Raw genomic sequence first — 24414 nt, forward strand, 5'->3', positions numbered from 1 at the left:
TTCGTAACGTCAAAAACCCCGGCCGGTTCGTTACCACAGAGCATAAAAGGGAACTCGTATATATAAACTACATTATTACACATGATATATAATCATGCAACTGACTATATATTTACACTGGACAATATTCCGCGCACTCTGTTTTAATTGAAAGATTATCTCAGTTGACACTTATTATTTCCAATCGAACGAAATAATGAAATCTTGAAAAGTTTCGTTGACATATGCATCGTGCATTTTTTATATTCTTTTTCACACTCAGATCACAGACTACATTTACGCGGCCGCTTTGATACCGGTTTAGTATATCACAAATTTTAACAAAATAAATACTAATATGCACTCCGTTAGATGACGAAAATTATTTTTAGTTATCCCGTACGCACTTCATAACATCATAACCCCAAACGTCAACATGACGTGAAACTTCGGCTGGTGACTTTCGAGCTCTCGGCATGTGACGTCGTCCGCGACACCGCCGCGAAGTTAGACCGAGGGACATGAGGCCTTTGATGGTATTATATACAGACATGTTAAATTTCTAAATGTGTTAGTAACTTTGCATAATCTTGAGCCTGTGCAAAGTTTTTTCTCAGCAATTACGCTACTGATCGTGTTGGTTTCGGGCTCATTCGAAAGAGATTTTGAAAGTTAGTCTCCAAACTAATTTTCGCTCAACAAAACACCTCTTGAACTCAGCAATTCAAGAAAATTACATGCCAGTTTTACCCCCACCACCGCGAATCGTTTTATTCAGAGAAAAGATAGTCTTGGCGAGAGCCTCAGGCCAGCAGACGACAGGGCTGTCAATGTACTTGTCCCGAGACTCTACCGAGTCTCTTGATACTACGGTAAATTCATTATCGCGTAATTGACCTTGAATTTGGTCTCTTCAGAATTTATATATCAGTACATATCTCTACAAATTTTCAACACGATTCACTTATACATCTACGAGAAAATCATGATCAAAGTCAGAGCTCGTAACACATACATAGTCTCTATAAATACCGTACCTACAAAAAGGACATGTTTTTTTTTTTATTGTATTTGATGCGACCATGCTAATATTTACTAAAAAACTAGTGTCTGATAGAGACAAAAATTAGGAATCTATTGTTTCTCGATAAAAAACTTTTTCACCACACATGCGCCGAAAGTTCAACTTTCCGAAATCGGAAGGTTGAATTTTCGGTGCATGTGTGGTGTAAAATAGTATACACTTATAGTGCTTATCTGACAATTCTGCCCGCGGTTTAAAGTAGTCTACTTTCCCTCCCTATAGATGCGTAATATATACTATTCACTCATGGGTTTGATTACTAATAGACGCACGTTTAAAAGTACAATATTTAGTGCAAACTCTTTCGAACGACGGTTAAGAGGGAGCGTTACGGCAACGTTGCACTGAGACTGTGTTCGGCCTGTATATGTGTACTACTGCTACACCTATTCTGAGATGGCCCCGGTGTAGGGTAATATGGGGCAAAACGGACACAGTGTTCATTTTGCCCCATAAGTTGAATTCCGGGGCTAAATAGACTTTCCCGAAACTGAAATTTCATAAAATGCATAAGATTTTTTTTTCGGTTCCAAATCATGTCCTGACCATAAATCATGGTAAATTGTTGAATTCCACGGTGATATCCCCAAAAAATTCAAGTTTCAGAGCAAAATAGATCCCAAACTACTTTCTCACTATCTATTCCCTTTTTTGACTTATTTTTAAAAACCACAATAGTAATCAAAGTACAAATAAGGAAAAAAGGTTTTTTATTCATTTTTTACAAAAATCGCACTCATAGCTGACATCTTCGTCTTCAACACTTGTACACAAGGTGTGTGCCCATTTTTTGCATGTTACACAGTAAATCTAATCTTCGGAGGACGACGAATATAACCCCTTCGCAAAAAATACAACAAACGTCTTCAAAAGACGAGGACTTGGCTGTCTTGGTGAGCTTTTTTTCCTGTCTCCTAAAGTGCTACATTTAGAAAAATTTCGATTTTTATGCCTCTTGGAGGCTGTGCCCGTTGTGCCTCGGAAAATTTTTTTGAAGAAATTCTGGAAACTAGGGCCATGAATCAATGGTGGGACTCCGATATAGTGCGACCACGAAATATATCCCCGCACGATGGACCCAAAGTTGATTTTTTGCATTCCTCAAAAACATGACAGAAATGGGATATAGGATTTGACTCATTTCTTTTCATTTACATCGAAGGAATGGAGTCTGAGTGATCCCATTTCTTTTCCTATATTACCGAGTTGACATCCTATTCGGAAACAGTCGCTTGGAGCGGCTGTATTTCGAAAAATGTCGGTTTTTTGATTTTTATGCCTCTAAGGGGCCGTGTCCGTTTTGCCCCGAATTTTTTTTTTACGAAATTCGAGAAACAAGGACTGGGCATCAATTTTGGGACTCAAAAATAGTTGAAAGACCATTTGCTCATCAATTAAACTTGCTTAAATCCTTAAGTGTCCATTTTGCCCCATACTACCCTATATATAGACTAGGGTGGTCCAAAAAAAAACATTTTCATTTTTTTTCCGGTTCTACAATCTCAAAGGTTTCTAGGAGGTATAACAAAAATTGTACTGCAAGGGCAGCTCCATATTTTGATTCTACGGGATGCTCAATAGATTTTTGTTTTTTCATATAAGTAAAATTTTTTTTCCGTTTTCTTCAAATAAAACTATTGAAAAAAGTTTTCCCACAATTTCAATGGACATTTTTTTGTAGGAAATTAAATTCTCTACTAAACAACTCTGATGTGATTTTTTCATAAACCTAATGGGTAAATTGTTATGAGACTTCGAATATGAGCAACTAAGTTAAATCTAATCAAATATAATTCAAGAATGCATTTTCTATTCCACTGAACCTTGTTATATAATTTATATATTGCTTTTATCCTACAAATAAATACCCAGTGAGTAAAAAGAGGGACGGTTTAATTCGATAATTATAAGGTTTAGAATAACACTTCAAGAGAAAAGAAAGTTTCAATTTATGATTTTAAATGCACTAATATTTTTGGTTTTTTTTTCAAATCAACAAGAAAATTTAAAGAAATAGTATGTTGTGTACGAAGGAGCTAAAATCATGCGTTTTAACTCTGATGTTGTCAGTACGAGGCGAAGATAGTTACGTTAAATAATTTTTTTTTTTTCAATGTCAGTGAGTTAAAAATTATGAATTAAAATTTTTTTCTAACTTGAAATTTTATCTCAAATCCCATAATTCTCGAGCAACATCGCTTCTCTCAGACGAGACCTTACGAAAAATATCGAAACAAAAAATTCCAAAAACAGATTCTAAAATAATAACAAGTCTATTATGAACCGAAAAAATGTTTGGTTCTCATGGCATTTCCTATGAACCCCCATATTTTTTGAGATACGTTACGATTTCTGAAACTCTGATTTTAGCTAAAATCAGAATAACTTTACTAAAAAAAAATCATACGATACTTTCTAAAAAATAAAGATGAAGCTTTTGCGAAACCCTTGAAAGCTGGTGAGAAGAAAGAGAAGAAAAAATTCCCACAAGATAAACGGCCAGTTTAACGATGGCTAAAAACTTGTCGAAAACTGGCTTTGTTCGGAAGCACTTGTCAGAAAAAGACTCGTAAAAAATATTACGAAGTGGCAAAAAGAAGCTCAGTTTGTCCACTTCAAAATAACGTTTATTAAATTTTTAATTCCGTTGATTTTTGATTCAGCTGTCAAACTTTTACTGCGGGCAAAAATTTTGACATGTGAACGCAAATTTTTTAGCCGGAGCGTATATTGGAGGATATAGTTAGGAAACATTTACTTACGCATTTTTTTCATTTATTAAAGGCATGACATCCGGAATTATTTATAAAATTTAGATTATATTTAACTTAGTTGCTCGTATTCAAAGTCTAATAACGGTTTATCCATTAGGTTTATGAGAATATCACATTAGAGCTTTTTTGTAGAAAATTTAATTTACTACAAAAACATGTCCATTGAAATCGTGGAGAAAAATTTTTCAATAGTTTTAGTTGAAGAAAGTTGAAAAAGAAATTTTTTACTTGTTATTTATATGGAATAACGAAAATCCGTTAAAGCGTCTCGTAGGATCAAAATATGGGGCTACTCTTGCAGGAGAATTTTCGTTAATATCTTTTAGAAACTTTTAAGACGATAGAAAAAAAAACTTTTTTTTTATCACCCTAATATATAGGTTGGCTATGACATATATTTTTTGACCAAACCAGATATCGTCGACACCGATATATATGGCAATGGGAAAATTTTTACCAAATATAATAATTAATTACATCCTTTATTTGCAACCATATTTATTCGATAGATTTGTATTATTATTATTATTATTATTATTATTATTTATTCCAATGTATGGCATTTTGCCTTTTACAACACCCCTTCACTTACCACTATGTTAACATTATGCTTATGACTATGTGACTATTTATACAGTACTGTCGTTGCTGTTATAGTGAACTATAAATTATTGTATTATATTTCCCTTATTTCCTGGTTTCCATTAACCCCGTCTACACTCTTTCTTTATACATGCATACTCTTATTTGTGCTTCTTCGTTTTCATTTCTCAATAATCTCATCTTCAATCTTCCTTTCCAACTAGAATTAACCTCTTCTCGGCTATCGATTTCCTGACCCTTCGGAAGGCCCCGAGATATTCACAGATTCCCACATCTATTTCCCCTTTTAAGGTCTCTATTGTCCAATCCCTTAGTTCCTCACCCTATCGGTTTCCCCTCCATCGATCTATTGCTTCTATCCATTTTTCGTGGATTTCTGTTCTTGCCCTTCTACATTCCCATATGTGGTCCAAGCTTTTCTTCCTCCTCGCATACTTCACAATCCCATTCCCTGAAACCTTTTTTACCTACTTTGTCACAGTTCCCACATCTAAGTCTTGCCCATTCCTCTTTTAGCTCCCCTGGAATCTCTTCCCGGTCCCAATACTCTTCCTTATTCACTCCCATTTTTATTTCTCTGTACATTTCATTATATGACGACATTTCCACTTTCCCCCAGTTCCTCTGCGAGTCTTGTCCTCTTGTTATCTCCACCTCTTCCTCCAGGGCTTTTTCGATTTTGCCACACTCTTCTCTTTCCCATAGCCAGTTTATCACACTTCCCTCGCCTGCGCCTTTCATTGCGCCCTCTCTCTCCTTGCCCCAGCTCGAGGGGTTCCCGTTTTTGATGCCCCTAATTTTCTCTCTTAGGCAGATTTTTGGCCATCTTCCTTCTTCCATTTTCTGTATTTTAATTAGGTACTTCCCCGCCCGTCTTCTCGCTTCCACCTCTACACTACTCAGTCCCGCTTCAAGCTTCCAGATGTAGTCCGGTGTGTTTATTGCTATGCCCATTGCCATTTTCACAAATATCCCTTGCAGCTTTTCCATAGCTTCCCTCCTTTTCCAACCCCATATCTCAATTCCATAAAACGCCCCCGCTTTGACTAGGGAATTCATGAGTTGTAGCCGGAATTTCAGTTTGTTGACTGCTGCCCTCTTTATGATTCCCCATACCGTGTTTGTAGCCTTCCTCGCCTTTCCCTTCAGGTTTTTGAGGTGTTTCCCTAGTGTATTTCTCGTTGAGAACCAGAATCCCAGGTATTTGAACTCATTAACTACCTCAATCCTATCACCATTGTACTCCCACTCTTCCCCTTGTTTCCTCCGACCTCCCCTCCTAAAAACCATTATTTTCGTTTTCTTCACATTCACTTCTAGTTTATTCTTTCTCACGTCCCCCTCCATTTTTCCCAACATTTTTGACAAGTCCTTGTTTTTCCCATCCCTCATCCATGTCGTCAATCATAAGATTGAATAGAATTGGGCTAAGTGGGCAACCTTGTCTCACCCCTTCGGCTGTTTCAAATCCTTCCGTTATTCCTTCTCCTGCTATTATCTCGTTTCTTGTTTTCCCATATATTCCTTTGATCATTCTCAACATCTTCCCTCTCACTCCTTTTTCCTCCAACTTCTTAAAGAGAATTCCCCCGTCTATTGTGTCAAACGCTGCCTTAAAATTGACGGATGCCACATAGAGTTTCCCCCTCCTTTTTTTGAGCCTGTTATTAATTAGTGAGTTTAGTACAAATATATGGTCCCTTGTTCCCCTTCCTGGTCTGAATCCCGTTTGCTTTCTCTCAGTATTCCTTCCTTTTCTATCCAACTCCTAAGTCTTTTTGCCATTATGCTTGTCAAGATCTTATAACCTATGTCTAGTAATATGCCACCCCCCTATAGTTGCTTGCTTCATTCTCGTCCCCCCCCCCCTTATGTATAGGATATATTCTCGCAATCTGCCACCCTTCTGGTATTCTCCCTGTCTCCCAGCATATGTTGAGTACCTCTCCGATTTCTGCTCTTCTCTCTTTACTCATTGCCTTGATAAATTCCGCTGCGATCCCATCCTCCCCTGATGCTTTCCGCTTCTTTAGTTTCCTTATTGTTTCTGCTAGTTCTTCCTCTCCTATCTCGCTGTCCAGGTTTTGCTCGTCCGACCCCCCCTCCTCCATTCCCTCCTCCCGTATCTCTGCCCCTTTTTTCACTCCCAGTAGTTTTTTGAAATGATTTACCCATTCCTCCTTACTGATATTTTCCCCTGCTCTTTTCTTTCTAATCCTAAATTTATTTACTGCTTTCCACAACTCATTCATGTCTTTACTTTCCTTTACTTCCCTCCACTTCTCTTCCATCCATTCTCTTTTCTTCATTTTACATTTGTTTCTCATCTCCTCCCTTTCTTGCGCCAGCTGTTTCTTTGCCTTCTCGTCTCTCTCCTCAGGTATAGTTTGAGCCATTTCCATATTTTCTTCTTTTGTTCCCTGCACTCCTCATCCCACCACCCTGCGTTTTTCTTCTCCCCTCTGTATTTTTTTATCATGCCCAATTTTTCCGCTGTTTTCCATATACTACTTTTGATTCCCTCCCACTTCTCCAATCCCTCTCCTCTTCTCTTCTCCCCTTCTACCATTTTGTCCAGGGCTTCTTCAAACTCTTCCCACGCGTTGTCATCCCAAACCATTCTTTCAACTGTTTCTGTCTCATGCCCTTTGCCCTCTCTCCTGCATGTCACTTCTTTTCTCGCCTTAATATTAAAGGTTACAGGGAGATGGTCAGATTCTATCCGTGCTATCACTTCTATTCTTTCCACTGTCTCCTTCTCTTCATCCTCCATTTTGATCACGAAATCGATGACCGAGCTACCTCTCCCCCTCCTACAAACGTGAGTTTCCCTTCCTCATCCCCTCTTGTTCTACCGTTTAGTACCGTCATCCCCATGTTCTCACATAAATTTAATAGTTTCCTCCCTTCATTGTTCAGTATTTTATCTTCCGATCTTCTCTCTCCTCTCAGTCTTCCCATCTCTTCACACTCCACTATTGCTTTTTTCTCCCCAATTCTAGCATTAAAGTCCCCCACCACCAATACTCCCACACCTTCTTCCATCCCCCTATTTATCCATTTTTTCAATTCTTTTTCGATTCTTTTGATCCCCACGTTATTATATAGCTCGATTATCCAAATGTTTTTATAATGTGGTTCTCGCTTTACCTTAATTATTACCCCATATTTCCACTTGCATACTGTGCAATTCCGTTCTAAGTCCTTCTTGATACCGATCATATTTTTCCAGTCCCCCATCAGCTCCACCTATTGCCACCATTCTCCATTTATGCACATTTTCATATATCCCACTCTCACAATTATTCCCTCCCGCTGCATTCTCTTTGCTTTTTCGTTGATCCATCTTCTGACTTCTTCTTCTCTCGGCGTGCTGTCATCCTCAATCCGTACCCGTTCATCCTCGAGTTCCCTGCGTCTTTTCATGATTTCCACCTTCGTTTTCATGTCGAGTAGCGTCGCTACCGGCCCTCCTCCTAGACGTTCGATTTTCACTATTTTCGGGTCAAATCCCAGTTTTGCACGGATCATTTGTGTTATTTCCCCCGCCACTCTCGCGTCGTTTCCCCTAGTACTCACTCCTCTCACGACGATATTCCTCTTCCTGTTTAGTCTTTCCTTATTTTCCCAATTCCATTCGTTCTCTGTTAGTGCCTCCGGTTGTTTCAGTCCTCGCTCTTCTGTGTCATCCCGCCCCTTTTTCCGTTCTTCTCTGCTAATATCGTTGTTATTCCTTGGTTCCACTGTCAGTTCTCTCGGAGATTTTTGGCTTCGTTGTTGCAGTCTCCTTCGCTGTTCTTCGTTCCCTGTGTTGCTCTTCCCCTCTCATGTTTTTCGTTGTTCCCCTCGCTCTATCCCTCTGCCCCCACTTGTTATCTTATCTTCATTGTCCCACACCCGTTCGCCTTCCTGTTTGTTGGCATTGTTGTTATTCGTTTCCTCGCTATTACCTCTGTTCCTCCCTCTTAGTCTCCCCTCTTCCTTACCTTGTTGGTTTCTCTCTAACTCCGTTTGTAGCTCGTTGATTGTTGTTATCAATTCTGCTTTTTCTTCATCCCACACCGCCTTATCCGTATATCTTTTCATTTTCCATTGCTCTGCCTCTGCCACCAGCTCTCCGATGATCCGGTTCATGCTCTCGCATCTACATGGTAGCGGCGCGATTTCACTTTTTATCTCCTTAATTCCTCCCTCGAGAGCAGCTTCCAATTTTCTTTCCGACTCTTTCACGATGTTCCTGATTCTGGCCTCCCACTCCTCCTCTTTCCCCTGTCCCCCATCTCTTATCGTTTCCTCATTATTGTTCCAGTTGTCTGTTTCACTTCCTTCCAGGTACTCCTCTTCTGTCTCCGACCTTGGTTCCTCTTCTCTGCTTTTTCTCTCGTTGTTGTCCGAATCATTGTTTTCTTCTTCTACGCTGGTTGTCTCGCTCCCGTCCTCCTCTTCGGAGTCGTGCCCATCTGATGACTCCCCCTCAGATCTCCCAACTCCCGATCCTGTTCGTTTTTCTCTTTCCTCCTTATGTTCCCGCCCCTTTTTTTCCATAACTTTTCTATCATTGCCCTCCTTTGCAACTCTTACTCTAGGGTTGAGTTTTGGCGTGCTGCTTGCTGTCATTCCTCTCAGAAAATACGATTCAATTTTCGTGTTTTCCTCTTTCGTCACTTTACTCTTACACGGGCGCCCTCTTTTCTTTGGCGTGCTTTGTCGCCATCTAACCAATTCCCTTTCAACTCCACATTCATTCCGCTGCTTTTCCCTGCTTCCGTTATGTGCTCGCCGCCATCTTTCTCCTCTCCCTCCATTTCGCTGCTCTTAACCTCAACTTTTCGGCACACTAATTATTTAGCGTCCTTCCCCACTAACCAATTTGCCACTTACACCGTATACTTCCACCCACACCTCCCCGCTTGCTAATTAGTTTATGAACACCTATTTCGACTTTGTCACTACAATACCCCCCGAATTGGGTTAATATTATCCCGAGCTCGCGTAGGCACTTTTACCTTCGTCGCCCGTACAACCGGAAGTGCCGATTTGTATTATATTTTCATATATTATGGATATTATACGTATAATATATTTATGAAATATCTTATATTTCATAATTCTCTGTTCTTTGCACTTAATATTTAAAGTACATTAAAGCTTATCACGTTTGATCAAAAATCAATTTATGTTTTTTGCAAGGAAGTCGGTTATAGCTAACAAAATTTTTTATTCTCCGTGACCAGCGGCTTTTTATCGAGTGATTGCTTTGATAATAAATTAACAACTTTCCTCTCTTCAGTACTTTTTTGCACCGCTAGCAATTTTTCATATGTGATACCGGCACTGTTTGAAATAATTATGCATACTTCAATACATAAGTTCAAGTACTTCAATACATAAGGTTGAGTCGATTAGAATTAATTTTTTTAAACTCGTGCTCGGAAAAGTCTCTTTTTGGTTAAACATTTTTGAGCATAAAGTGACAGTTTTCGTAACTCTTATGATTGTAAACGAAAAGTTCGTTTTCGTTTACAGATTTTACTTTTCGTTTACAACAGCAGATTTTATAGTTACGCTTTGAGGTTTGTTTCTTCGCAACCGTTTAAAGGGTATCGCGGTAGTTACTTTTTGGCCAATCCGGTGTCGTTATTTCCCTCGCTACCTATTTAGCTAAAAACATCGATCATTTGTTCATTTGTCTCAACTGAATTCCATCAGTAATACGGCGGCAGTCATTTGAGTTATTACGTATTTACCGTTCATCGCGTTACCAAGGCAAGGAAGAGTTGAGAAAAAAAATAAACAAGAAGAAAGAAAAGCAGATATGTCGGAAGATGAAATTTCTGATTCGCAATATGCAATCCTGGAACTCCGCCCGATTTGCAAAAAACCTACAATGAATCGAAAAGAAATTTGCTTCCCACCAAATCGGGGGACCTGTACACAAAGGCCTATGATAATTTTGTTAAATGGCAAAAAGACCGAAAAACTAATTCGACATCAGTTCGTGTGCTATTGACATACTTTAGTGAAATGTCGGAGACGCGCGCACCATCGACATTGTGGAGTGAATACAGCAAATTAAAAAGTACCATCAAAATCCATCAAGGAGTCGATATTGGCACCTACAGTGAACTAATTGCATTCCTGAAGAAAAAATCCAAAGGATATGAGACGAAAAAAGCTCCTGCCCTTACTGAACTTCATGTAGAGGACTTTTTGGTTAATGCAGATGACTCACGGTACTTGTTTGAAAAGGTATGTCTCTGTTATAAACTTAAGTTGTCTGAAAACACTATAGTCATATAATTTTTTTCTTCATTTAAAGAAACAATAAAAGAGTATATTTTCCATTTGTTCAACACCCACGTATTTTTCGATTAGGTAGCATTGACCCTTGGAATTTTGGGCGCTTGCAGAAGAGAAGAGTTGACAAATATGCGAACAGTTGATTTAGAAATTTTCTACTCAGATAAAGACCGAGAGAAAAAAATTCCCATGATGCTCATTCAGATTCCATTCTCGAAAAATGGAAAAGCCAGGTCCTTTGTGGTAAAAGATGGATTCTATCAGATCGTACAACGCTACATCAAACTTCGTCCAAGCAATGTTCCCCACCAACGGTTCTTCATAAATTACCAAAATGGTAAATGCACGAAGCAAGCTATTGGTATCAATAAAATGAGAAAAGTACCCTTCATTATTGCTCAGTTCTTGGGACTACCAAATCCTGAACGTTATACGAGTCATACCATTCGTCACACTGGAGCATCCCTATTTGTTGAGGGCGGGGGTAATATGGAAGATTTAAAAAGGCTTGGTGGATGGAAGAGCGATACTGCAGCCTCAGGATACATCACTCACTCGAAATCTAGTAAAGAAAAAATCTGTGAAAAAATCACAAGTGCAATAATTTTGCCTAGCACAAGTTTTGAATCGAAACCAAGTGGATCTTCACCCAGAACACTTCTTACGAAGGCTTCGAATGGTTCTAACTCTGAACTGACTTCGTCTAGATCATCCCCAGTAGCACCACCCATGGAGGCCATTGCTGGCTCGAGCTCAAGAAATATATCACTGGGGAAACAAATAGTATCAAGTGTATCTGATAAAGAGAACGTTGTACCGATTGAACTTCAGACAGCTCGTCCGGGGATCACGTTGAGCATCAATGATTGCACAAATTGCACCTTCCATATCGAGGAAAAAAAAAATGCCTAAAATCAAATCAATTTTATTGCATCCTCAATTATGTGGGAATATTTCAAAAACTAAGCAAGATAGAGTAATTGTTGAGGCAAAATCACCCTATCTCGTTTCGCTTCCAAGTTATTCTCAAAAAAATTCGTACTGTAATAAAATCGATTTATCTGAAAATATCAGATTCTTCATGAATAAAGAGTTTATTTTACTTTTATTTTAGGAAACGCCATCATTAACCATATTCATTTTTGTTTTGTTTTCTTAAGTGACTAGAGAAATCTTTTTTTCTTTCTTCAAACTAATGAAGAAATGTTGTTGATTTTTGCACCTTTTGAAATACCAAAGAAAAAACAATTTTTGTAAGACGAAAACAAATAAATAATAGTTTTTCAAATATGTGTTTCCAATATTTTAATTTTCCATGTATTTCACTTAATTTTTTTCCCGAAGAAGACTTTTCCTCACACTAGTTTCAAAAAATAGTGTACGTTACACGTGTAAAAAAGAGAGAATATTAACTCGTGTGTTAATATTTTTAGCGACAGTCGTAAGCCCCGCTCCGCCTCGTGCTAGACGAGACGAGCCAAACCGAGGGATAACTCACCTCGCCTTCGGCTCGGCTCGTGCTTCCTCGATTTGGCTCGTCTCATCTATCACTTGTCTACGCTTGACCTACGACTGTCGCTAAAAACATTACCCCACTCGTATTAATATTCCCTCTTTTTCACACTTGTAACGTAATATACTATTATTCTAGAATTATAGCAATCTAAAATAATGCAAGTTGCTGACTTTGGGAACTTTTCGGTCCGTAGTTATACGGTAAGCCCCAAGCCGAACCATATTTCCTTGTAGAAGAGTGCCCGCTTGTCCCGACGACAACATTACTATACAGTGACAGATACATTACTGTGACAGATAATAGCTAACTATAATGAGGCACTCCAGGCGAAATCGATCACTTTTGAAACCGACCCCTTTCGATTTTGTAGAAACTTATTTATATTTTTCCACTGTACCAAAGAAATTTTTCAGAATTATTTCAAATTTTTTTTTTCCTAAGCCAAAAATAGTTATGAGTTTTTTAAACAAATAAATGGTGTTATTTGTGTTCGAAGTGACACAACGTTTTCGAAAATTGACTTATTGGGACGTTTTTTTAAACTTTTGTCTCCGAATGTACTTTTCAGAAAAAAAATCAAAAGGTCATACAAACCATCTTCAACGTTTTTGTTTGTTGAGAATTTAGATAAAAAACGAAAATTTTGGGATGATTGCCATTTTTAATTTTTTTTATTTTCTCCATAAGAAGCCTTGCCATTTTCTACAAGTTTTATGAAATTTTCAAAGAGGGATCTTTTCGCTTTCTATTCTTTTTTCCCATTATAAAAACAAAAATTTTTTCACCACACGAGTGTGGTGAAAAATAGTAAACACTCCACCGAAGTGACATTAGACTACCTCAAACTGTATGCTGCCGGTGGTTTGGAGTAGTCTACTTTTTCTCCCTAGGCGCTTAATATACTATTTCAATTCAGCTTATTTCTAATGACACTACTTCGAAAATCTTCTAGGATGTACCGAGAACCTTAAAAGTTGAAAAGCAATGATAATTATAAAAATTAAAAATATAATTACTGGAAAAATTTCAATTTTTTCCGAAAAAATTAGAAATAGTTAAAGACAGCGCTGAATATTTTTTGATTAATTTTTTGATACTCAAAAAACATGGTTTATTGAATAATATTAAGTACAGAATCTATAAGTACATAAAAGAAAAAAGCATAGAGTGTAAAAAGGAAAAATTGAAATGAATTTTATCCCGATTAACCAACTTCTGAATTTTTAAAAGCTTATAGTTGGACAGATCATTAATTTTATACCATTTTCATTATTTTCAAAAGTAATTTAAAAAAATGCAAAAGATATTAAAGGTTGTCTTCAATTTTTTTGAAAAAAATTGAAATTTTTCTAGTGATTACCTATTTTAATTTATATATATTCATCTTTGTTTTTTAATTTATAAAGTTCTTGGTACATCTTAGAAGATTTTCTAAGTGATGTCATAAGAAATGAGCTGAATCGAAAAAAAAAATTTTTTTGTAATGGAAATAAAGAATAAAAAGCGCAAAGATCTCACGTTGAAAATTTAAGAGAACTTGTAGAAAATATCAGTTCCTCATGGAGAAAAGAATAAAAAATTAATAATGGAAATCATCTCAAAATGATCGGTTTTTATCTAAATTCTCAAAAGAAACGTTGAAGATGGCCTTTTGATATTTTTTTTCTGAAAAATACATTTGAAAACAAAACTTAAAAAAAACGTCCTAATGAGTCAATTCTCGAAAGCGGTATGTCACTTTAAACAAAAATAATATCATATTTTTAAAAAATTCATAACTATTTTGGGTCGGGAAAAAAAATTTGAAAAAATTCTGTAAAATTTCATTGGTGCCGTGGAAAAAGATAAAAAAGTTGCCGCGAAATAGAAGGAGTTGGGTTCAAAAGTCATCGATTTGACCTATAATGCCCAACATATTTCGCGTTAGCATCTTTTCCTCTTTAACAATCTCTTCCCACCAGTTTTTCCGAACTATCTCCTCAAAGAGTATAAATATATGTCACTATTATTCGAAAACTAAGAGATTTAAAAAAAAACTTTTTTTTTTGGCAATTACAAATTCCTTCGAAACCAAAAATTTCTCTTGACCAGGAGAAGATAAGCATTGAAGGAGTACTATTTATTGTAAAATTGCACATTCGTAAGTCAAAAAAGAACATGATTTACATATTGAACAAATAAAATTTTTCGCGTTAGAAAACTGAGAAATTCGACGATTAAACATGTCAGATACGTTTTTTTTTATTAAATACATATTACATTTTTTAAGTACATCCTCAGTCGAAATGACGGAATTTGGCAATTTTCCAATGAGGGAAGAATCATTATAAACTTTTGGGACAGAAGGAGGGGGCTGTTCTGCTTTTTCCCACGCTCGCCGTTATCAAAAAATATTTATGTACTTACGTGGGTATATACAAAAAATCAAACGATTAATATAACTTATCGTTTGGGTGGATCGTTTTCACAATTTATATTTTTTACTTTGGTTATAAATTTTGGATACAAAACGCACGTTACTTGATAAAAAACAAAATGACTGATTTTTTCTTGTTCGAAGTTATCACGACAGCCTGGAACTGGGCAAAAAACATATCTGCCAGAAGTGCAGTCAATTTTCAAAACCTGAGAATTTGTTTAAAAGTCTTGTTCGAAAGCAATAACCAGTTATGCAGATATATAAATGCGCTCATCTAAGTTTTAAGTTGTATAATATAGTTTTGCTGAATTATAAAAATTTTTAATAATATGGGAAGCCATAGGCACCGCCGAAAATGTATGACATTACCTAGCGTTGATTTTTCTTCGACTTCAAAAACGTGCTAAAATGTTTGCAAAAATCCTTTAAAACCTGTAATTTTTCCGCCAAGTTCAATTGATTACCCGGTAATCACGACCCGACGTCCGGCCCTAAGATGATCATTTTTGTTTGATCCAGTACCCAGATCGACTCTCTAAGGGTCTTCAAACGAGTAATAAATGACTTGGGTTTTTTTTTCACCATCTCCCAGTTCAAGTGATGAGAAGGGAATCAAGAGAGAACTCACTGGGGCACTTTTCTCATATTGGTAATTATATTTTTTAATTTCTTCAAAAACAATTTCGTTAGATTTTTCCCTGCGTATATAGAATGTGAAAAACTGAAGACAAGTACATTTATGTCCCCTGGACAGCCCTCGTCAAATATTTATTCATTACAACGTATGAAAAACTATGCTTAAAAAAAATTGAACACCTATAAAAAACTACAAGCTCGTGATAGCAGCTCAAGAAAAAATGATTGAAGCCTCAAAAAATAAAATCATACATTGTTTCTTGAAATTGAAAAAGGTATTGTCCGAGTAAAAGTCTGCTTCTAAAAAAACTATCCAAAAACCAAACTCATCATACACTTTATGAAAAACCTTCTTCATTATCATTCAAAAGAATATCGAACCTCGTAAAAATACGCTTCCTTCCAAATAATTATTACAAAATAATTCACAAAAATGACGTCTCAAATGACCATCTCAAATGCATTAATGAATAACCTCGAACCTGTGATATGGAAATACATAATCTCAAGACGTTCCGCTCAAAGGAACTCAACGTTGTCAAATAAGTGCAAAAGTGAAAAGTACATTGCATTGAGAACCGAAAAAATACAAATGTAGTATATTTAAAGAAGATTAAAAAATACAAATAATCAAATGATAAACAAAAGAAAAACAAAAACACAAAAAATCGCAAACACAAAAAGTTATAATAACAAAAAATTACAAAGAAAATATTACGAAGATTTTAACTTACTGAATAGTCAACTAAATTATTGAATTTTAGCCGTTGTGAAATCATGTTCTAATGGGCTTTGAGAATACTCGTCTGCCTCAGAACGTTTTAGCTAAATTACTAAAAGATCGACAACCATAAAAGTTACAAAATCTTGCTTTTAAGCAATTATATAGAAGAACAATACCACCCATTTTTTTTTATAACCAGCACATATAAAACTGAGGTTAATTTCGAGTTGAGAATACTCTTCCGGCCCGGAGTCCTGACTGAGTTACTATTCGACAGTAGAAATTTATAAGGAAACCGAAATCTTCCTGCCCATGACTTTTTGAGAAAATGGCTAATCCAAAATATCACATCAACGGTGAAGTCATTTTCCACTTTATGATAGTAGAGATTTATAAGAAAATCGATTCTTCTCCGACTTTCAGGATTCCTTGGTATGATTCACTACATTTGACGTCGATTGGATCGGTACAAGTTATTTTTAAATACGTGTTAACAGTACTTGTCCGGCTCATCACTTTCTATTCAAATTGCTCATTCATAAAAAAATCAGGGCTCTCCTAAAATTGATGAACCACAAGTATGAATTCGGAGAGAGTTGACAAAAATATCTTTAGGTAATTGAATAAATTGTGAAAAAAATCTAATCGAATTTCTCCGTATTTTACAAGGGATTTCATTGTGCAACCATAAAATAAAAAAATATACTTTGCACGATACAAATTTTCAAGCATTCAAGATAACTTCTCAGCTTACATTGCAAAATGAAAGCAATTCTTACCTCTCATTTCTTTCAGCGAAGAAATTCCATATTCAGTACAGGAGAAACCATCCTATACTAATGCTAAGAATATTGAAATGATAGTATGTCGCATTTTTCGAAAAATTTCGATCGGACTCAGCCATACGATTGTGTGTGTATTTTTTTATATCCACGTATACAATTTTATCCAGTTAAAATCAATATCAACAGTTAAGTAAAATACGAGCGTTTCGAGGAATTCAAAGAAATATGATTTTTTTGTTCCATGATATTGACATATGGATTAGCTTCGTCTTTGATTTTTTTATGAATGAGCAATTTGAATAGAAAGTGATGGGCCGGACAAGTACTTTTAACACGTATTTAAAAATAACTTGTACCGATCCAATCGACGTCGAATATGTAGTGAATCATACCAGGGGATCCTGAAAGTCGGAGAAGAATCGATTTTCTTATAAATCTCTACTATCATAAAGTGAAAAATGACTTCACCTTTGATATGATATTTTGGATTAGCCATTTTCTCAAAAAGTCATGGGCAGGAAGATTTCGGTTTCCTTATAAGTTTCTACTGTCGAATAGTAACTCAGTCAGGACTCCTTGGGCTGGAAGAGTATTCTCAACTCGAAATTAACCACAGTTTTATATGTGCTGGTTATAAAAAAAATGGGTGGCATTGTTCTTCTATATAATTGCTTAAAAGCAAGATTTTGTAACTTTTATGGTTGTCGATCTTTTAGTAATTTAGCTAAAACGTTCTGAGGCAGACGAGTATTCTCAAAGCCCATTAGAACATGATTTCACAACGGCTAAAATTCAATAATTTAGTTGACTATTCAGTAAGTTAAAATCTTCGTAATTTTTTGTTATTATAACTTTTTGTGTTTGCGATTTTTTTGTGTTTTTGTTTTTCTTTTGTTTATCATTTGATTATTTGTATTTTTTAATCTTCTTTAAATATACTACATTTGTATTTTTTCGGTTCTCAATGCAATGTACTTTTCACTTTTGCACTTATTTGACAACATTCAGTTCCTTTGAGCGGAACGTCTTGAGATTACGTATTTCCATATCACAGGTTCGAGGTTATTCATTAATGCATTTGAGATGGTCATTTGAGACGTCATTTTTGTGAATTATTTTGTAATAATTATTTGGAAGGAAGCGTGTTTTTACGAGGTTCGATATTCTTTTGAATGATAACGAAGAAGGTTTTTCATAAAGTGTATGATGAGTTTGGTTTTTGGATAGTTTTTTTAGAAGCAGACTTTTACTCGGACAATTTTCAATTTCCTTTTTCAATTTCAAGAAACAATGTATGATTTTAATTTTTGAGGGTTCAATCATGTTTTCTTGAGCTGCTATGACGAGCTTGTAGTTTTTTATAGGTGTTGAATTTTTTTTGATCATAGTTTTTCATACGTTGTAATGAATTAATATTTGACGAGGGCTGTCCAGGGGACATAAATGTACTTGTCTTCAGTTTTTCACAGCATTACTACTTTTTCAAGTAAATAACAATAGTGTTCTTCGTGATTCTAATTTTCGGACAATTAATAATAATTATCAAAATTCGTGGCAAAAAAATTATTGGGGCTGATATCTGCTTTGACATCGAAAACAATGGAGCCACGGACCTAGACCTGGAAAACCATCAATCCGTCGACCTAGACATCGGAAACCATGGACTCGTCGACCTAGACATTGAAAACCATGGAGAAATATACCTAGACATCGAAAACCATGGAGAAATATACCTAGACATGGAGACCCATGGAGAAGTATACCTAGACATCGAAAACTATGGAAATATGCTTGGACATCGAAAACTATGGAGAAATATACCTAGACATCGAAAACCATGAAGCCGTCGACCTAAGTACAATTTCACATCCGCATTCTCACCAGCACTTCTCAAAAAAATAGAATTCGAATTTGAGTTTAAAACACCACTAACACAACATCATGCTCACGATATCTTTAGTATATAAAAAATGTATGATTATTAAATGATTATTGAATTAAAATAGCACTAACACAGTAACTGTGCACTAAAATTAGTGAGCTTTCACATCACGATCACGATCACAATATATATAGGTGTCATCCATGGTCACGATGTTAGGTCAACTTGGACACTGACAGCGTTCCAACCTCATTATTTCATGCACATAATAGAAATGTCTGACATGGAAATATATAGGTACACAAAATATGTTTGGAACCAGATATCCCTAGTTCTTGAAACAAATAAACATCAAAAATGTGTGCGAAAAATGCACAATTTTCTGATGAAATTAAAAAAATAATAATTAATATCTTTCGAATGCGTTAAGCTACAGAGTTGCAAGAGGTCGCAATCGATAGAAAAAAATAAATGAAAAATACGTCAAGTTGAAATATCCTATGAAATTCTGTGATTATTTTTTTATTTTTTGAATATTTATTGAAGAAATTTTCGAAACAAATAGAAAAGCGATGGCTCCTGTAAAGAGTCTCTGGCAGCGAAGTCATAAATGTACTTGTCTTTGAGTCACTATCGCGACTCTAGATCACTTTTTCGCATTATTTCATTATTCTGTTAAAAACGTAGATAACGTTTTTTTGATATGAAACGCCTCATCGTAAAATATCTTATCGGTATACCGCTACGGCATTTTCAAACTATATATAAAATTCGTTGAATGTTTTTCGATTCCTTCTTTCGATAAGTCGATATGGATTGTTAGAATTACGAAACAATTGCTTTAGAATTTGGTTATCTGATACAGAAATTTCCGGAACGGACAATCATCGTCGGTATAAATTGGTCCTGCGAGTGAAATTCGAACAGTTGATTAAGAACCATCGCTCAATAGCCGGATTATCGTTGGATCTTTTGTGATCGTTGTGACACATTTCTGATCAGTTACAACATTTTGCGGTGATTAACTGATACGTAACATCTTTCATTCCAGTATAAGAACTGAACCATTTGGTTTCTTTCGTATAGGAAAGACTTTTTCAAGTAAAAACTCATTTTCAACTGATTGTTGGTTATTCTGTTAATCCATCAGCTGAATTTTGCGTTGATCTAAATGCTCTCAATTCAAATGTACAAATATTTATTTGATATTATCAAATTATAATTTTGAACCAAAAAGTGATGAAATACGCTCGATCCAGTCTAAACGAAGCGTTGGTGTTTCTTAAAATCCGTCTAATTATTTTTGCCACAGAATTATGAAAATACTTTTGACCGTCCCCACCAGACTGAGAACGTATGATAATAATCTTTTATATTTTTGGTAGAATTATAAATAGATCTGATAAATAAGAATACGGCCATAGTTATTTGTAGCTACACATAAATGTGTTTCCTCATTCAATGTTACTTTGCATGAGTTCGATCGACACATTGGTTTTGGTACAATCGCGACGTGTAACATTCGACTCGAAGAGGGGATCAATTTATAATACATTACAGAGGTCCGGTTAACATTTTCCATAAATATCGAGATGTTTTATAACTTCTTCAACTGATGCAAAAGAAAATGAATGTTACGATTATTTTTGGGAAAAAATTATTCTTTATCTCAATATTTACCGAATCTTTTTATAATCACTGATTATTTTTTTCCTCACTACGAAACATCCGATGGTTTTTTTCGTAATGTAATTACATGTACGATGAAAATCAGATAAAATAACTTCAAGTGTCCTGCCGTATTTATGGGAGAAAATCCTAGGGGATCGCGATATTGACAGATTCACCCGCTTGATTTTTCCCTCTTTGTATTGACGATACTAAAGTGTATTCCATTCTTAGATGCGGTGGCTGAGTTGGGTGGCTGCTGTCTGTTTCGTCGTGATGACGACAGGCGCCGCAGATAGTAAGTAATCAAGTTATATTAATTATTGTATTTTTTCCAATTTTAAGTATATTGTATAACTTGAAACACTCGGAGACTTTTACGAAAAATCAAAACCATGACGAACGTACATATAGACAAGAGACATTGAGGATATCGTATACGCCTATAGAACCGGTTCGGCCGAGGCGGTGCTAGTAATATGGCAGGATTTCAACTCATCACGAAGCTACTAACTACCGTGTCAATCGATACGCTTGAGAACTTTGCACATGGTAGCACCGTGATTAGTTGACATTCTGCCTGCGTCTTAGTTCAACGGAATTTTGGGCTAAGACGGAAACTGAGAAAGATGCTGACGAACTGTCGGACTCTGGAACACAAACGACCGGATAGCGAACGAGGCGACTGATATACAGGATTCCAGACTGTAAACGGAACAGGAATTGGGGAGGTGAATTTTTACTTAACTCAGTTCTTAACCGACCACGGGTACGTTTGAAATCATTCACGAGAAATAAAAACAGGGCAGTCAGCGGACTGTAAATACCGCGGACGCGCATCAGACGACGCGGACCATACGTGGACGACACAGAAAAGATATCTGAAACGAAGGAATAATGACGAAATAAAACCCGACAACGTAATCATACTGATGCTACGAAACGACGATTACTAAACGACCTCGGCTACGTGTACTGGCAAAACTATTTAGAAACCTGACAGAGTGACTGAACTGATATTTTTTCTGAAAGAAACGATTGACGGGTCTTCTCAGGGGTGGAAATGTGTATTTACGCGTTGCCACCCTGAGAAGGAAGACAAAATGATAGATAAGGTGATTTTTAGTCGATGTATCGACAACTGTGTTTATCTTTTTTACTGTACTTAAGGAGTTTCGGTACAGAAGTCTAAATATTAAGAAATTGATGAAATTTGGTGATAATGTTCTTCAACATCGAGTGCGAAAACACAAATTTTTTAAAAATTTTCTTCTACTTAGTTATCGAGTAATCACGCATTAAAGCAGATTTCTTATGCCCGGAATGTATACCCATATATATGGAAACGCTATGCTTATACACGTGAACTTTAGTGATCAATTACTCGATAACTGTGTAGAAGAAAAATCTTTAAAAAATTGTATTGCCAAATGTGGCACCAAAGAATATGTTCACCAAATTTTATAAAATTCTGAACTTTTTGAAATTTTTTATGTTTTTATCATGGTTTAGCATGGCAACATTGTATCACCTGTACCGAAACTCCTTAACGAATTTTTCTCCTCAAGAACGAATTTAATGATCGAAATGATTGGTCGTGAAACATTCTTGCTAGGTATGGAGAACTTTGAGAATGCTGAAATTAATAGAACATTGTTATTTGCCTAGAGAAAATAGTATGTTACTTTGGAAGCTGGTCAGTTTATCGACCTGGGGCGGGCAAGTTTGCAATAGAAGACATTGATGCGACGCTGTGCACCCACTATATTTACACTTTCATGGGTCTGGAGAAGAATCAAGTAAAGATTCTCGACCCGTGGCAAGCCCTCCCCGATAGTGGAGGTCAAAATGGTTTTGCCAAGTTCAATGATCTGCGTAACAAGAATCCAGGAGTAAAAACCCTGGTCGCAATTGGTGGCTGGGGAGAAGGCTCCGCGAACTATTCGAAAATGGCATCTTCTCCGAACTCTCGAGAAATATTTGTCAATAGTACAGTTGCGTTTGTGAAGCGATATGGTTTTGACGGCTTTGACATTGACTGGGAATATCCGAATCAACGTGGAGGAAAACCTGAAGATATTAAGAATTATGTAACGCTCGTTAAGGAGTTGAGAACAGCGTTTGACAAAGAGGACTTTCTTCTCAGTGCTGCGGTTGTTGGTGCCAAAAATTCAGCCATCAAGTCGTACAATATCAGAGAAATGTCGAAATATTTCGACTTTATCAATGTGATGGCTTATGATCTGCATGGCTCTTGGGAAAATCACACTGGCCCAAATGCTCCTCTTTATAAGGGTTCCTCCGATTCGCTGTCTGAAAAAGAACTGACAGTAGTAAGTTAATTCTGAAATATCTTTGTCAAGAGTTTGCAGAAAACGTCGTAACGGATATTAAACGATAATTTCGGGTTCCGTTTATTAGGACTTTTCGATTCGATACTGGCTCTCCCAAGGTGCACCAGCTGAGAAGCTTATTCTCGGGATCCCTTTGTATGGTCAAACTTTCACGCTTTACGATGTCAACGAAAACGGTATCGGTGCCAGGATCAATGGACCCGGAGAACCCGGTCCTTATACCAAAAGTCCTGGGACACTTGGTTACAATGAGATCTGTGAAATGCAGAAAAAAAATCATTGGGTTTTTCATTTTGATGAGGAGAGACGAGTGCCTTACATATACTACAAAGACCAATGGGTTGGTTACGATAATGTCAAGTAAGTCTACCAAATCCTCAATAATTATGTAGAAATGAACTTTGCACGTTATCACCTCTCCTGACACGTCCACTGAAAAGAAAACCATAATAAAAAATTGTACTACATGATTTTCGGATTTCTCTCACTATAACCAAAAAAAAAAAATTCACTTCAATTTCCATTAGCCTTGTCTGCAAAAATATTATTTAAATAAACAAATAATGCTATTAAAACGTACTCATTCGGGTGTATCCATGTGAAAGCCTACTGTTTCGACTACTACAAGGCATAGTCACGTTGAAACGTTTTTTACATACGTCTAGCAACAAACAAACGCTCGTGAATATTTATGTTTACTCAGGATTGCTGAATATTAGTCAATAATATTCCCATGGAATTGCAGAGTTTTCTTAATTAAATGTGCAAATTCATGTTACAATGAAAAATATTTTATTTGTCGCAGATCTGTGAGGGAGAAAGCTGGATACATCAATGAAATGGGCCTCGGAGGTGCCATGGTGTGGTCCGTCGAGACTGACGACTTTCGGGGTAATTGCGGCGAGAAATATCCTTTGATCAGGAGTATCAGATACGTTCTTCGAAATGAACTCGATGAGTGATTATATTAACGAAAGTAAAGGAATAATTGCAGTAATGAAGAATGTGGGAAACTGAGGAATCAATAAAATTCATTCATTGAAACATCAGGCGCATTGCAGAAGCAATAAATTCATGTCCTGTTTCACAATACTAATAAGAACGCTGGCGCTTCGTGATTCTGAAATCTCACATATGCTCGGCGGCAAACAGCAACTAATCGTGCTTGGTGGCTTCAATTAATGGCAAAGAATAAACAAAAAACTATGGCAACGAAAATAGGCTTCACAATTTGATATGTTGGAATGTTTTTTTTTAAAAAAGGAAAAAACCTTAGGGAAAAAAAGGTTTGGACAAGTACATTGATGTTTCCGTGTTTCCTAATCATATCACGAAAATTGTGATAGAAATTTCATAAAAAAAGAAATGAAGCCAACTGTTAATAATTTCAACAGTACAATTGGAAAAAATTTCACAAATTTTGAAAAAAAACATTACATTATAAAAATACAAATCTGTAATTATTTTGTAAAGTGAAAAAAATTCAAATAAAACATGAGAAATAAAAAACCGAAATATCGCGCTTGAAAAATTTTGAAAAACGATGCCATTTTTCTTATCTTATTCTAACAACTAAATCAATTTAAAAAAAAATCCATCTAAGTTACTCACAGCAATAAAATTAATGATATCAATTCGAGGCCAAGTATTTCTAATAAATTGAAAAAAGTTACCACTTGAGTTACGTAGA

At 36.1% G+C, this 24414-nt stretch overlaps 1 protein-coding gene across 5 annotated transcripts; it reads left to right on the forward strand.

Annotated features, from left to right (window-relative positions):
• The first annotated feature begins 806 nt into the window (after positions 1 to 806).
• LOC122411924 (acidic mammalian chitinase-like) lies at positions 807 to 24089 on the forward strand. 5 transcript variants are annotated; one of them, XM_043421033.1, is made up of 5 exons: positions 807 to 851; positions 20605 to 20668; positions 22039 to 22703; positions 22792 to 23084; positions 23530 to 24089. In XM_043421033.1, the coding sequence occupies exons 1-5, from the start codon at positions 810 to 812 to the stop codon at positions 23684 to 23686; spliced, it is 1221 nt and encodes a 406-aa protein (XP_043276968.1). In that variant the 5' UTR covers positions 807 to 809; the 3' UTR covers positions 23687 to 24089. The 5 variants fall into 5 exon arrangements, with proteins under 5 accessions (XP_043276968.1, XP_043276973.1, XP_043276972.1 ...); XM_043421038.1 differs by lacking the exon at positions 807 to 851 and adding an exon at positions 15310 to 15324; XM_043421037.1 differs by lacking the exon at positions 807 to 851 and adding an exon at positions 18621 to 18675.
• The last annotated feature ends 325 nt before the right edge of the window (positions 24090 to 24414 follow it).

Source organism: Venturia canescens, chromosome 6 (assembly GCF_019457755.1).
Source record: "Venturia canescens isolate UGA chromosome 6, ASM1945775v1, whole genome shotgun sequence".
NCBI lineage: Eukaryota > Metazoa > Arthropoda > Insecta > Hymenoptera > Ichneumonidae > Venturia > Venturia canescens.